The sequence below is a fragment of the Rhinolophus ferrumequinum genome, chromosome 14 (assembly GCF_004115265.2).
Source record: "Rhinolophus ferrumequinum isolate MPI-CBG mRhiFer1 chromosome 14, mRhiFer1_v1.p, whole genome shotgun sequence".
Taxonomy (NCBI): domain Eukaryota; kingdom Metazoa; phylum Chordata; class Mammalia; order Chiroptera; family Rhinolophidae; genus Rhinolophus; species Rhinolophus ferrumequinum.
The window spans coordinates 8,102,785-8,117,715 of NC_046297.1; the positions used below are offsets into that span (position 1 = coordinate 8,102,785).

General features: G+C 42.0%; 1 protein-coding gene across 1 annotated transcript in view; it reads right to left on the reverse strand.

Moving 5' to 3' along the window:
• The window catches only part of CRISPLD1 (cysteine rich secretory protein LCCL domain containing 1), a 39,566-nt gene extending 27,588 nt beyond the window's left edge, over positions 1–11,978 (reverse strand). Inside the window, exons 1-2 of the mRNA XM_033126441.1 lie at positions 11,589–11,978; positions 10,309–10,628 (exon numbers count right to left, since the gene is read on the reverse strand). Coding sequence (XP_032982332.1) covers positions 10,309–10,566 — 258 coding nt within the window. The 5' untranslated portion in view covers positions 10,567–10,628; positions 11,589–11,978. The remainder of the gene's footprint in view (positions 1–10,308; positions 10,629–11,588) is intronic.
• Between the last annotated feature and the right edge of the window lie 2,953 nt (positions 11,979–14,931).

The following is a 14,931-nucleotide window of genomic DNA, read 5'->3' on the forward strand; positions in this document are numbered from 1 at the left end:
GCATTCTGACATCTGCAAATGCAGGTGGGCTTGGCAAAATTCCGACAGCATCAAAAAAAAAAAAAAAAAACCCAAGGCGTACGGAATAATGGCACAGATGTTCCTATGAAAAAGCTCTGCTTTTCATCTATTTAGGTTGTACTCAGTGTTCACAAAACTCTTGGTCAACTGACCTCTCAGCCATTTCTTTCTAGAAAGGAGTTCTGAAGCTCTCATTCCAGTTTCATTCCAAAGCCTCCTCTTTGATCAGTTTGGTTTCCCTTCTCTGGACAACATTCGATCTGTTTCTTTGCGGGTTATCAGTCAACCCTTCGGTATTTCAGACGTGGATTTGATATGCTTAAGCAAGTATAAGATACCATTTTATGTCTTCACTCCCAGCACCTTTATTGGATTGTCCCATTTAGGTGGTGACTTTGAATTGCTTGAGGTGCAACAACAACAAACGGGGAGTCTATGAGCAATAATCCCTCGATTATTACCGAGTCTTACCGACTCGCTCATTAGCCTACGTAGTTGCACCCCATACTTGCCCACTTTGAAATTCCACTTCGTCCCCTTCACTCGTGTGGCCTTTAGAGTTTATCCTGTCACGGACTGCACTGCACGTGTCACTATCCAGTCGACCTGTGCCATTAGCTAATTTTGAGATTTCATTTTGCATTCCTGCTCCAGGTAGTCAAACATTAGGCCTTCAGGAATCTTCCTGTTCAAGCTTCGCCATCCTTTTGGTTTCTAAGCACTTCTTGGAAGGAAGTGAAAAGGAGTTTCTGTTTCCCAGCACTACTAGTTGTAGGCACTACCTTATAAAAAGGAAGGTGAGTGTAGTAGTTGAGGAGGAAGGAAAAACAAGAAAGAATCTGAATTCTGGTCAACATTTCATGTCTCAATTTAGACCCGGCTTCCTCCAGGGAGCCTGAAGTCTTCTGCTCAAAGTGGGGTTCACATCATCCGGAAGCTCATTAGGAATGCAGACTATCAGGGTCCACCAAGACCTATTGAAGCAAAATGCAACAAGATTCCCAGGGGTTCACATTCAAGTCAGGGTGGTGATCAACTAAAGTGTCCCTTATTTCTGGTTCCCAAATCCTACCTACCTGCTTTTCCATGAGAAACAATCACTATCCTTAATTTCCTGATGATTGGTTTCAAAATTTTCTTTGGTTAAAAACTTAAAATATAAAGTATGCACAGCTTACTACGTATATTGTGTCCGTATTCATATTTTGTCTTTGAGGTTGCCAATATAGAAAATGGGTTGTGTTTCCCCAATAAGTTATATGCAAATAGTTGAGTTAATCACAGCTTACTGATTCTGTGAACTAGTTAAAAGGGTAAAAAAATAAATAAAAAAATTCCCAGATCACAGTTCCAGGTTCTTATCTTTAGTAAGTTTAGTAACCCACTAACTCAAGTCACATATTTGGGTCAGTTCCGTAATTTAATTTTTAGAGTTCCCATATACAATTATCTGTATCTAGCATTCAGTTTGCAATTGGAACCTCAAACACACTGTTCAGTCAGTATCTGTTTCTGCACTTGATATACATTATGTACTATCTGAATACTTTAAAAATCGCACCCCCACTCACATGCTTGTAACCGTCTCATCTCCATTGGCTGAGAAGAGTGGTGTGGCCAAAGGCAACCCACAGAAGCCATCATTACTGTCAGTCCCCTTGTATTTTGGAAATACCTTGACATACTATAGTAAATCTCTTCCATATCTATTAAGTTTTTTAACTTGAAGCATTGTGAACAAAATGAACTTAACCTCAGAAACGGTTCATACATTTGACTCCACAAAGACCTTTATGCATGTCTCCAAAATGACCATTTCGTAATGTCCTGTCCTCCCACCCCTTCATTCCTGCCCTCTCAGTCTCAGCTGATGCTTTTGCTCCATACTTCGCTGGTTAAAGCAGAAGCATCCCCATGAAAATCTTCTCTTTTACTCATGAAATGTACCCAGCCACTTCTTTCTGTACCTACAGCCTCAGTCCTTCCTGTTACAATAAATGAACTGACTCTGTAGTTATATTTTCTCCCTCCCACGCCAAGTGCTTTCTCAACGTCTTCATTCCCATCAACCTGCAAACAATCTCTTTAAAAACAAAACAATTCCCATATTCCCCTCTAACAATAGCTAGTTCTGTTTCTCCGATCTCCTTCACTGCAACATCACCTTGAGGAATTGAAGTTCCTTCTCCACTTCCTCACCTCCCATTCTCTTCTTACTTCAACAAGACTTCCGGTCATACTCCACCGCTGAAATGGCTCTTCTACCAACTTCGCCAGCGGCCTCTGTTTTGGTGTGACCACTGTTAGCTTTTCTTCTTCATCTTACTCAGCTTCTCAGCGATACAGATGCACTGGCTTTGCCCTTGAACTCTCTTCTCCTGGATTCTGGGGCACCGGTCTACCCTGTCTTTCCCTCCATCCTTGCTGGCCACTTGTTCCCAGATTCCCTCGCCAGCTTTTCTTTTCTGCTCACCCTCTATATATTGCCGAGCCCCAGGGCTCAATCCAAGACTTTCTGCCCTTGTCCTTCAAAATCTTCTCCTTGGCTGAGTTTGTTCAGTCAGGTAAGTTAAGATGGTTCCTAATAACAGCGACATGATTTCCACATTTTTATCTCAAGGCCCACCTCCCTGGTGGCCACTAAACTCAGTTGGGGATGACCTGGCATCACAATCTAAGCTTGGCCAGAAAGGAATGCGTGGTTTTATCCTTCCCTCCTCCTGTCAGATTTTCCTGCAAGTCTTTCAACTATCCACCAATGCGCTTAAGTAAAACCCTGAGAACATCCCAGATTCTTCCTTATCCTTCACCCTTCACATTGCTGCTATCCACACAACCATCAACAATGCCATCAAAGCATACCCTGAAACTCCTCACCTCTCTCCATCTTTACCACTACCACCCGGGGCCCGGTCACCACCATCTCTCACTCAGATATAGCGATGGCTTTCTCACTGTCTCTCTGCTTTCAGCGTTGGCCCTCTTTCAGACCACTCTTCATAACACAGAGTAATTTTATGAAACTGGGAGTAAGACCAAGTCAATCTCTTGCAAGAAATTTTCCAATGGCTTTCCATTTCACTTGGCAAATGGTAATGACCGAACAGGAACTGGGCCACTGTCCTGTTCTGCTCCTCATGCTGAAGTTCTCATCTTCTGTTGTTTATGGAGGGAGTGAGAGTAGACTGGCTTTTGGGAGGGGAGGATGGAGCATGGGGGAAAACAGGAGGCATCCTTGTCCTGGGAAGTGAAGAGGCAGAGAGAGGTTGGTTCCAACTCCTCTAACGTCTTGGAGTTGGCTAAGCCAAATGGATATCAAGTAACCGGGCAATTTCCAGCATCTCTGTAACCATTCTGGAAGTCACTATAAATTGAAAGATCCAGAATCTTCCTCATTGATATTTAAACCAGCATGGAAACTGCCACTGGTTTTCAAAAAAGTGCAGTCAGGGTTTGGGTGGATTTAGGTCTTGGAAGAGATGCAGGAACTCCCAGCCTACGGGCTGCCTGGCTGTCCAAGCCAATGTCATCTGTCCTACAACAAGGCTTCCTTGAATTTTGATTGCTGTTGTGATTACAAAGGGGCTTTAGTGTGTATTCCTACTCTTGCCACCTCTCCCCACCTTAACGGCTACCACCCCACCATCAACTGTTGGATGATTGCAATAGCCTTTCTCTCTGCTCACACCTTTGTCTCACCTAAAGTCTGTTCTCAATAAAGCCAGAATGGTTCTGAATAAGTGCAAGTAAGATCACGCTGTTCCTCTCCTCCAATGGCTTAAACACCTTCTTAGCACTTAGACTAAATGGGAGCCTTGACAGCAACCTGTATCCACCCTCCTCAGTCAACTTCCTGACCTCATTTCCTACATCACTTTGCATCTTCACGCTGTGTCAGCTACATGGGCCTCTCGCTGAATTTGGAGAGTCAGGGTCTTTCCCAACGATTCCAAGCAAGCAAGAATGTTTGTTGTGTACTGCTAAGCTCTACATGGTGCCTGGCATACGGTAAACTCCTAACAACTGGGAGGAATAAATAACAGTAACAATTTCACAATTTTCTGGCATTTTTCTGGTGGTGGGTGTTCCATTCTCCTGTTAAAACTACCTTGCTTCTGTCTCGCTAAGATCCTAGATTTGCCGCTTACATTTAAGGAGGAACATTTAATCTCCCAGGGTACTTACTAAACTCCAGGGGTAATTACTAAATTCAATAGAACTGGATGGTAATGTCATTTTCTTCCTGTAGGTATTGCCACCTACAGTGTAACTTCCAAAAAGAAAAATACATTAATTTTAAAGTGTCAATGTCTTTTAAAAAAAAACACCACTATCTATTCCAGCTAAGATTTTGTAAACTTTTAAATTCTGTAGATCAAGATAATTAAAACATAACTTTATTGTACCTAAACCATATTATTAAAGGAAAATAAAAACACTTTAGGAAAATAAAATAAGCCATTTTAAATATATAATTAAAAAGCCTTAATAACTTTACATAATGATAATATTCTTTGAACCCAGATATTCCACGTACCTCTTAGTGCAAATAGCTTTGAAATTTTTGAGACTTACCAGGTAAGTGTCAGTATACGGAAAGAAAACTATCATCTTAGGAATCAGGAGTTGCAATAAAACCTTAATCACAGTGAATTCCTGCCACTTTTAGCAAGATAAGAAATGTGTAAACATTGAGCTTTGGGTAAATAAATGAGTGATCGGGCCATCATTTCACAATCTCGTTTACTCTTGTACATATGACACTTGTGACAGATAATGTCAGAAAATATGGATGCATGAGAGTAAACAGAGCAACTTACAAGCTAAAGGACACTTTTTCAGGATTGGATTCAGGCTAGAGACAGTCAGAAATATGGCAAAACCCACATGAGCATCACCCTGCAAATGAGGTGGTCCTATGTCTAGTTTCTGGAATTATCTGCTGTACGGAAGCACAGAAGAGAAAAAGAAAAAGAAAAAGAAAAATTCTATTTCCAGTATGAAGCATGGCCTTAGAAAGAAGGTAAGTGACAAACTGGACCCAAGCCATCCCGGGCTGGAAGTACCACTGGTTGCCTGGCAAAAGGCGAGGCATCCCGCTGTATTTTGTTCTCCATTTGGAAAACTGTGCCAAGCTTCTGCCCATAGTCTCGCCCACATGTGAGGTGACAGCAAACAGGCAGAGCCACCCACCCTCCCGCAGTGTCTGTCAGCAGTCTCTAAAAGACGTGGACATAGTTATAATGGTGGAAAATGGCTTATGTAATTGGTCCATGTGTCCTTTTTTGGTAAAGTGTCTTGGTTGCTAAAGCACAATCCAGATTTCAGTACACTTTGTACCACAGTGAACGATTTTTGATTATAGTCAATCTATAATGTCTTTGAGGCTCTATGTCAAATATTTGTATCAAGAGGTAAATACCCATTAATGCATTTTATTACTCATTATGTAAATTCCAGAACATTTGAATATTTTTACTATTATCTCAAGAACTCTATATTACAGAAGAATTTTTAGTACGCCATGAATATTTTTTAGAATAAGGGAAAAATTCTGAATTATTTGAAACATTTATTCCTTCCTACCATTTATTTAGTTAGTTATTTATTCCTTCCTTGTATTTGCAAATTCCAAGTCAGTATCTCTGGTGTTGGTGAACTTGTATTATTTTAATTCCTCTTTCTCACCTGTCCTCTACATTTATCTCATATATAAACTTGCCAATTCATCCCTTTATTCAACACATATTTACTGAGCATTCAACATTATTCCATCAACACATATTTACTGAGTACTTCTGTGCATGAGGCACAGGGTTATAAAGAGAAATAAGGTACCATCCTTCCGTACCCTCTAGGAATTCAAAGTCTTGGAAAGGAAAATAGGCGTAAATATTTCATTGCAACAAAATGTCAATACTGTAAATAGCGTTGACAAAAATACTTTAGGAGCACAGAGGAAGGCAGGGGAGTGGGTGCACCCACCAGAAAAAGCTTTACAGAAAGATGTTAGCGCTTCGTCTTGTCAGGAGACAGGCGTTCTGGGCACAGAAGAAACGGAACGAGCGAGGAGATGCAGAAGCAGGGGCAGTGAGGCCGTCTGCAGGAGTGAGCAGTTCAGTGCACACACAGATTCAAATATACACAAGGGAGCGGAGGGCCAGGGGCACTGGACTGGCCGTGCTCCCTGGTGTAAGCTGATCCGAGTGGGCTTTGAGAAGCAGCAGTTTGATACAGCTGGTGAACACCCCAGATTTGTTTGAGGGAAAGGAAAGATTTAGTAACAGTGAGGAAGGTGGGCTACAGTGGAATAAAGTAGGAATAGATTGGTGTCGCCCGCTGCGGGGAAAGCTGTGGTACCCATCTCGGGGTGAGATAATGAGCAGAGGTTACGGTGAAATAGAAGAGATGGTCCAAAAGACATTTCTGAGACAGAACCTACAGAACTTGGCAAGTCATTGTGTCTCTCTAGATACGTGTGTGTATGTTATGTGGAAGTGGGTAGAGGGAATGAGAGCAAGGCAGGAAGTGAGGCTGTGCTCACCAGTTTCCTGATTTGTCTTTTCTTCCTTAGAAACCTGAGCCGACTTTGAGGACCTTCACTGAGAAAGAATCCAGGAACGGAAGTAGGATGACAGGCAAGAGTGGAGGGAAAAGGTAAGGCAGTTTGTTTTCTTTGTAGACATCCCAGGCTTGAAGTAACTGTAGAGTAATATTACACAGAGATGACCTGGTAGCAATAGGAAATATGAAAATGAAGCTCAAAGAGAATTGTAGGATAGAGTTAGACTATGGAGCCACCAATACATACTTGGTATTTAAAGTCAAAGGTGTGGGTCCCGAAGGATGGGAAGGGGCCAAAGGTAAAGGCTCAGGGAACAAAGTTTTAAGAGGGGATCAGGAAACAACATGTTGACGTAATAACCAGGACAATGAAAGAACCAGGAGATGGGGTCTTCAAACCCACAGAAAGGAAAGGGGTGAAGAAAGAGAGTATGCTCAACAGCTCAAATGTGTTCTCTCCCTATAGCACGTGGGGTTCGTATTCTTACACCGATTTCACCCACGATGAAGCAGGGCCCTGAGTGCTGACTGTCAGAGCTCACATACAAGGAAGCAGCAGAGACAAAAGGTGAAACAAAGGCAGTATTGTTCTCCTCAGTCACCCATTGCCTCTTCAGCAACAGGCCCATTTGATGACCCAAAAGCTCCAGTTTCTCCATTTACCCTCCATTAAATGCAGGTCATCTCTCTCCTTAGGATCACCGGTTTCTATCATCACGAACTTATTTCTCCCCTTCCTGATTCTGCCACAGGTCTGTGCTTTCATCAGCCGAATCTGCCTCTAGTTCCCCACACCCAGCCTGCCAGCCCACATCTGTCTATTCCACTTCCTCTAATTGAGATATGCCCCCTACCCTTTGCCACAATGCAGGGTCCTGACCACCTGCCAGGGACAACACAGACATCATGGTCCCCACTGAGGGACTCTCGCCATTAGGCAGATGCCATCATTCTGTGCTCCATGGGCACTATTCATACACGTACACAGAATTGCATTTTCTTTGCTTACTTGAAAATTTTCAAATATGTCTGGTCTTTCTTCTCAATCTATAAGCTCTTCAAAGGAGGATGTAGCTTTCCAGAGTCACTTTTTAACCTTATTAATTGAATATAAGAGTAGGGATAGGGATGTGATGTCACCAAACGTGCATTTGGCTTGGCTGCCATAGGTTCAAGGACAAATAGACCAAAATAAGCACCAAATGTAAATAATGGAACTGGCTATTCAAACTTTTAATGTAATATGATGTATGAGAGTATCAGTGGCCAAATGTGGTGGCACTTATCATCCGGCATTGCAGATTTTACAGGAAACAGCTCTTTAGCCAGCTTTTCATTTTATTTTCTCAGAATAAATTCACTATAAGTAACTATTTGAATAAACCATTTCCACAAGGTTGATCAACATCTGTACTTATATTATCATGGAATACATAAAACAACAGTATTTGGAATAAACTGGTATTGTTCCTTTAGACTTGCCCTTAAATATGTATTCTAGAAAATGTGTGCCAGCATTACAGCTGGGCATTGAACTTTGCAGCCCAAGGAATGGCCAACACACCATTCCAGGGCTAACAGTATCTAAGGGCAACACAACATAAGCCCTGGCTGCTTTCTGAATCTCCATTTCAAGGATAGAATGAAACCAGTGAAACTAAACAGAAAGTCATATAAACACCCCAGACCAGACATCATACAATAGACAGTTATTTTCTTTGGAAGTCAGACCTAAACACGAGTCACAAAACTGTTCTTTCAGTATTTCCATGTTACTTAAAACACACACAGATATTCTCAGATTTCTCTTGGTGGGTTTCAACTCCCAAGTTCTTCCTTATTTTAAATAAAAAAGTAACTGAATACTTATCCACGCAGAATAAGCATACAGGGGCCTACTTGGCAAGGTCCCATATTTGGCTCTTTCTGTTTGAAAGCTCACAGATGAAGAAGTCATAGAATTTTTTTTACTTTGGAACAAATGCTTTAAGATACACAGAAAGCAGAAATGGGAGACATTACAGATGCCATTTCCTGCACAGAATTTTGAAAAGAGGTAACAATTTACTTAGATATTCCATTTAAACAATATTTGGAGACATTAAACTAGTTATGTGTCTTATTAATATTTAATGAGACCTTGCATTATGCCTGAAAACGAGGTAAACTTTACATCCCATTCAACCCTCAAGACAGTCCTCAGAGGTGGGTATGCATACTGGACAGGAGGAAACTGAAGTGCGGACAAATTAGTAAGTTGCCCGAAGTCACATAGCTAATGGGTGTCAGCGTCAGAATTCAAACTCACACAGGCTGATTGCTGCGCCCCAGTTCTTAATCTCTGATGAGTTCTCTTGAGTGCTACAGAGAATTCTTGAGTTCTCTGATGAGAATCTCTGATGAGTTCTCTTGAGTCACTTTAGAGTAAAATATTTTTCCAATAAAAGTTAAAATAATATAATGTCCTATTTTGCAATGGATAATGTGAATTTTAAACTCCCACGTTGCCATGAAAGTCACCTAAACAGAGAATAACCCATCAAACCTAACGTAAATGCAGGAAAAAAGAAAAACCAGAATGCATAAAATTAACTGCACCCTGCAGTGTGTACAAGGAGAAATGCCATTCCTAATATTCATTAAATAAGTTTGCTATCACCAATAATTATGTATTATCAGTCTTTGCTAGTACATGCAAGTAGCAGAAGAGATTTGTTTGAAAATTTTTCTAAATATTTAAGGTATGAAGTAGTATATTAATGAGTTATATGTTAATACTCTTTAAAAAGTAATTCTGTTTCCCAAACTTGCTAATTTAATTTACTCTAAGAGTAAATATAAGGTTATTAAGGATACGTCACATATTTTTGTTAATCCTTTGCCCCAGCTTGCTGTCACACTTCAAAGTCCACAAATAAATCCAGAAGAGGGAAAAAAAAAGCCAATGCCAAGTACTCCTTGACAAAGCAACCACAGAAATGTACCCTTTACAATATGTCATTCACAGAACCGTAAGGAACATTGCCTACTTGGAAAAAAAAAAAATATGTATCAACAGCAATCCAGAAAGCTTCTTCAAATTATTGGTTCCTGATATTTCAGATCCACCATTCATAAGAAGGTTCCATTAATTAGGAATTAGGGATAGTTGTCCTACTACCGTGTTTCCCCAAAAATAAGATCTACCCCGAAAATAAGCCCCTGTTAAGATCTCAGCCAGACGGAGGGACGCACTTAGTACGTCATGACGATGTTCCAGAAGATGACGTGACTGTATTTGAATAAATGTAGATGGTTGTACATGAAATAAATAAGACATCCCCTGAAAATAAGCCCTAATGGAGCAAAAATTAATATAAGACCCGGTCTTATTTTCAGGGAAACACGGTAAGTCATTTATAAGCAAATACACCGGCCGTTCAGCATTTTCAGGTTCGGAATCTTCCTGGTAAGAGTAGAATTTAGAGCACTTAGTAGGAACACTGCATCGAAAGGAAGCTAATTCTACTACTAAACCCTCGAGCTCTTAGAATGAAAGGGACACCAATGAAAGACTATGCAGAGGAAGATGCTCTGTCGAAGAAAATCTTTCTTTTTTTTTTTTTTTATTTCATACAAGACACACGGTAAAAGAGGAAATAGTAGCACGAGGGAATTCAACCAGGCAGGCTGAAAGTATCAAAAAACATTTCTTTGTACATACCATCAGAAAATGTTCCTTACCATGTACTCCATATTGGATGCTGTCGGATACACCTGACTTCGCAGTTTATTATGAAGGTCCAAGATACTGTGCACATCATTGTCGGAGATGGCCCTTTTCCCTCTTTGCTTGGCTGTCCACCACTCACCATCCTCATCCACGTACTTTTCCAAAAGTTTCTCCAATACAGTGGCATTAGGAACCACCATGGCTGGAATTGCTTTAGCCATGAACAGCACTGTGGTCACTCTCAGCCACTCAAGCGCGGTACACTTCATAATGAACGATCTCAGGATTTCCCCAGGAAAATCTCCAAGACAGGCTCTTCCACTCCTTTGGGCTATAACGACATGCAGTGCGATTAAGGTGAAAATCTAGGCACGTATTAATTTTCTAAGAACAGAAGTAAAACAAGTTACAAAAGGGACTGTGCCAGTTTGACTTGTCTATATAATGCCAGCAAATGGACACTGCACTTTTGAAATACCTTATCTCCAACACGTTTTTCCTCCAGGGGACTTTTCACAGTGTATTATTTCCACAAAATAGACTACTGTATTTTCCAAGATGATATGCGTGAGGCCAAAAATAAATGGCAAAAGTAGCCCAACAGAGCCAAAGCTTGAAAATAATTTTTGAATTACAAGGTTTTACATGGCTGTAATTAAATACAGCTTGAAAGGGCACTGCCTACCTCGCATGTTTTATATCAATCTAGAGGTCCATGTTTCTGTGTTTTAAGGTTTTATTTTATCCCAGCATATTTTCTCTCCAGCTCACAGACATTCAGAATGTCGGCACAGGCTGAAACTGAGGTGACCGCTTTAAAGAAGTACAAAACGTTATTCATACAAATATCCACGGGTACAACCAGAGGGCTTAGAGAACTAACGCGAATGAATGGTTCGGGTCAGTGGGAGAAACCTCTTCTCCAGGCGCATGCCAAGAACTCATTATTATTTCCTGGAAAGTGTGCCTACCCTGTGGCCCGCACCGGAGAAAGCCGACAGCTCACCCGCAGCTTCCGAGCTTTTCGTGCCCACTGGCCCCGGGCGCACACGGCTCCCTTAACCCCAGCGGAAAGCGCGCGCTGCGAGGAGGAGGTGAAACTCACAAAGTCACTTACAAGAACCAGCTCCCGGTAATCGCCATCGCCGCTGCTTTCCCAGGAGCCCACCCCTGGCGTCTGATCCTTCTCTACAAGTTGGTTTTATTTAAAAGTAGAGGTGAAGAAAAAGAAGGTGGATAGTACAAGGTGGGAGCTTGACGACTCAGCGGTGAGTTTCCGAAACGGCCTTACCTCTCCAGTGTGAAGTTCCCTAGGAGAGCAGAGCCCAAGGAGACGTCGGCCTTCCCGCAGCCGTCCACTCCACGCACCACTGCACACAGAGACCCCCTTCGGGAAGAACCCGGCACCGCGCGTCCTTGGGCCACCGGGCGCTGACTGCAGCGGGTCGCGAGCCTCGGCCTCCGCGGTTCCTTTGGGACCTGGACCAAAGAGCAGGAAAAGCGCTCCAAAGTTAGAGCCTGAAGTTGGGGTGGAAAGGGAGCAGCCTGGTTAGCCGGCCGGGGTGGGCTCCCCAGCGTCTCCAAACGCTATCTGCAAGGGCGAGGGGCGGGGACAGAAGCAGAGCCCGCGGTGGCGGCAGGCGGCGACCTTGCGCTCCTGCTCCGTGCAGCCGCGGTGCAGAGCCAGGCGCCGAGCGCTTCCGCAGTTCGCTCCAGCTCCGGGGCATTTATTGCGGTCCCTGCGCGCGCACGTGACGTGAGCGCCCTCGTCGCCCACCCCCAACTCTCGCAGCCCTGGACAGATGCCCGCCGGAGAGAGGACCCGCCGCCCAGCTTCTTCCCTGGCCCAGCGAAGCCAGCACGCTTGGCCTGTGTGGGTGTGCTTTGGGATTCAGAGACCCGGGCGCTGGACCCTGTGGGAGGTGAATGCAAGGAGGGCCCCAACTCTTCCCGCCCCTCACAGCTCCCCTCCTCCTAGTTTCTTCATGACGAGATGCTAAAATGGCTTTAACAACTTTTACAGAAGAGGAGCTGCCCCAGAGAGCTTGCAGAGGCAGTGGGACGGTGTTCGCACCTTTGCTCTTGAAGATGCAGAAGGGAAGCTGGGGGCGGGGGATCGCTTCTGTTTCCAAGAGCCATTGCCTAGAATTGAGAACTTGTTATTTGGGGCTCCTTTAAACCTTGATGGTGATCAGATGGGGGAAGGGGGCTCATAGAACGATGGCGGATCTGTGACTCGGGATTGCCTGACCGTTGAGAGCCGCACTTCAGTCATAAAATATGTGGCATTCGCTTCCCAGGGGGACGACAGCACTTTTTCTTTTCCCGGTAATGTAGACATTTATCCAGTTGATATAAAGTGTACCCTCAATTAATTTATCACAGCTACGTGGATAGGAACTGAAAACGCAAACCCAGACTCGATAGTGAAATGAGCGACTGGGTTTCCTCGTTGTTCATGCTATAATCTGGAGTAGGAAAATTACTAATTTCAAATTCACAAAGGCTCACCCTACTGAGTGTGGTGTTGCTTCTACAGGTACCTTTTTTTTAAATCAAGAAACATTTATTTAATTCATTTACCTTTACTTCCCTTCTGTAGTGAACCAAGATCTCAATTTTCTTTATCTCTAAATGCTAGAGTACAAAGTATTTGATCCAACAAAGTAAAACCTTCTGATAGTGGTAACTCCCAAATCATCCCAAGCTGCTGGCTGTCTCTTCCCACCATCCAACTACACTTTATCAAACCTAAAACTTCAGATCTAAGCCTCTGGTGAACACGAGAACTTGCTTCTTCTCAACATAGAGAAGACCGCGACATCAAGTATCAGAAGGGCACAGAGGTGAAAGGTTTTGGCTGCATAGGAGTTTCACAGAAGGTGTAACTTAGCAGTTTCCTAGCAGCTTAAGCACAAAAAGACTGTGAAGGTTTGTACTTTACAAGTAATTATTTATAACTCTCATGCACAGGCTTTGGAAAACTGGCTTTCCCTCCAGAAAACTGACGGAAGACCCCAAAGTTCGTGGTAAAACAACTATCATTTATCACAGCTGACAAAGAACATGCTTCTATACTCTTGTAAAGTATACTGAGTATCAAAAATAATTTAAAATAATAACATGCTTCTATACTCTTGTAAAGTATACTGAGTATCAAAAATAATTTAAAATAATAACATTGCTTGAAATATTTTCGAAGACAATTTAGTTTGGGAAGAAGGCGATTAAGATGATAAAGAAATGAAATTAAATGCATTGACTCTTGAATATTCGTTTCCATTATAAACTCTGTATATATTGTACACAATTATACATCCACAGGCTTACATTAAAGAAAATAAGATTGGTTTTAAGGTTTAATTCCAAACCTTTCCTCAGGCAAAAAAAAAAAAAAAAGTATATAGGAGGTCTGACAATTAAGTTTGTGAACTAATTGCAACGATGTTGCTAACCTTTTTTGATATCAGAGGGATTGTTCATTATGAATTTGTACCAACTGGAGAAACAGTTAACCAAGTTTACTATTTGGAAGTGCTGAAAAGGCTGTGTGAAAAAGACAAAAACGACCTGAACTTTTTGCCAACAATTCATGGCTCTTGCATCCCGACAATGCACCAGCTCACGCATGGCACTGTCTGTGAGGGAGATTTTAGTTAGTAAACCAATAACTGTATTGGAACACCCTCCCTACTCTTCTGATACGGCCCCCAATGACTTCTTTCTCTACCCAAAGAAAAAGGAAATATTGAAAGGAAGACATTTTGATGACATTCGGGCATCAAGGGTAATACGAGGACAGCTCTGATGGCCATTCCAGAAAGAGTTCCAAAATTGCTTTAAAGGGTGGACGAGGCACTGGCATCAGTGCATAGCTTCCCAAGGGGAGTACTTCCAAGGTGACTGTAGTGATATTCAGCAATGAGGTATGTAATACTTTTTCTAGGATGAGTTCGCGAACTTAATTGTCCAAGCTCATATTCCTTGTCTCAGTGTTTCTATTGGCATCCAATTTGATGCTGCAGGTCATATTCTTATATAAAAGAATGATTTAAACATTCATTACAGAGTGTGCCAAAAAACTGTATACATATTTTAAGAAAGGAAAAAACTGTATTAAAATTGTAATACTCACTGTGATGAATACAAAAAGATGAATACAAGTCATGCTTAACTTCTGCAGTTAACAAGAGGTGCTCAAAGTGGTTACCATCAGCATAATTTTAATACAGTTTTTTCCTTTCTTAAAATGTGTATGCATTTTTTGGCACCCTCTGTATATTAAGCATTAATACTTCAATACCATAACTTATCATTACTGATTTAATATAGATATAGGTTGGAAATGCCATTTTGAAGAGTAATAAAACACAATAGTGTCCAATACTCAGAGATGGTACTGTTCACATTTTTATTTGTTGAGAAATCTGTATGTAGACAGAAGGATACTTCTCCACACAGAATTCATGTAAAAGTGGCACTTTGGTTTGTGGCTAAGGCGGTTACTTGTAAAGTCCTGGTTGTTTTTAGCATGACTGCTTTCTTGTGGCAGACACTGGTTAGTTGCCTAACCCAAACCATCTTCCCACCCTTTTTCTACTGGGGCTGTCTGTGCACCTTCACACAGACTGTCA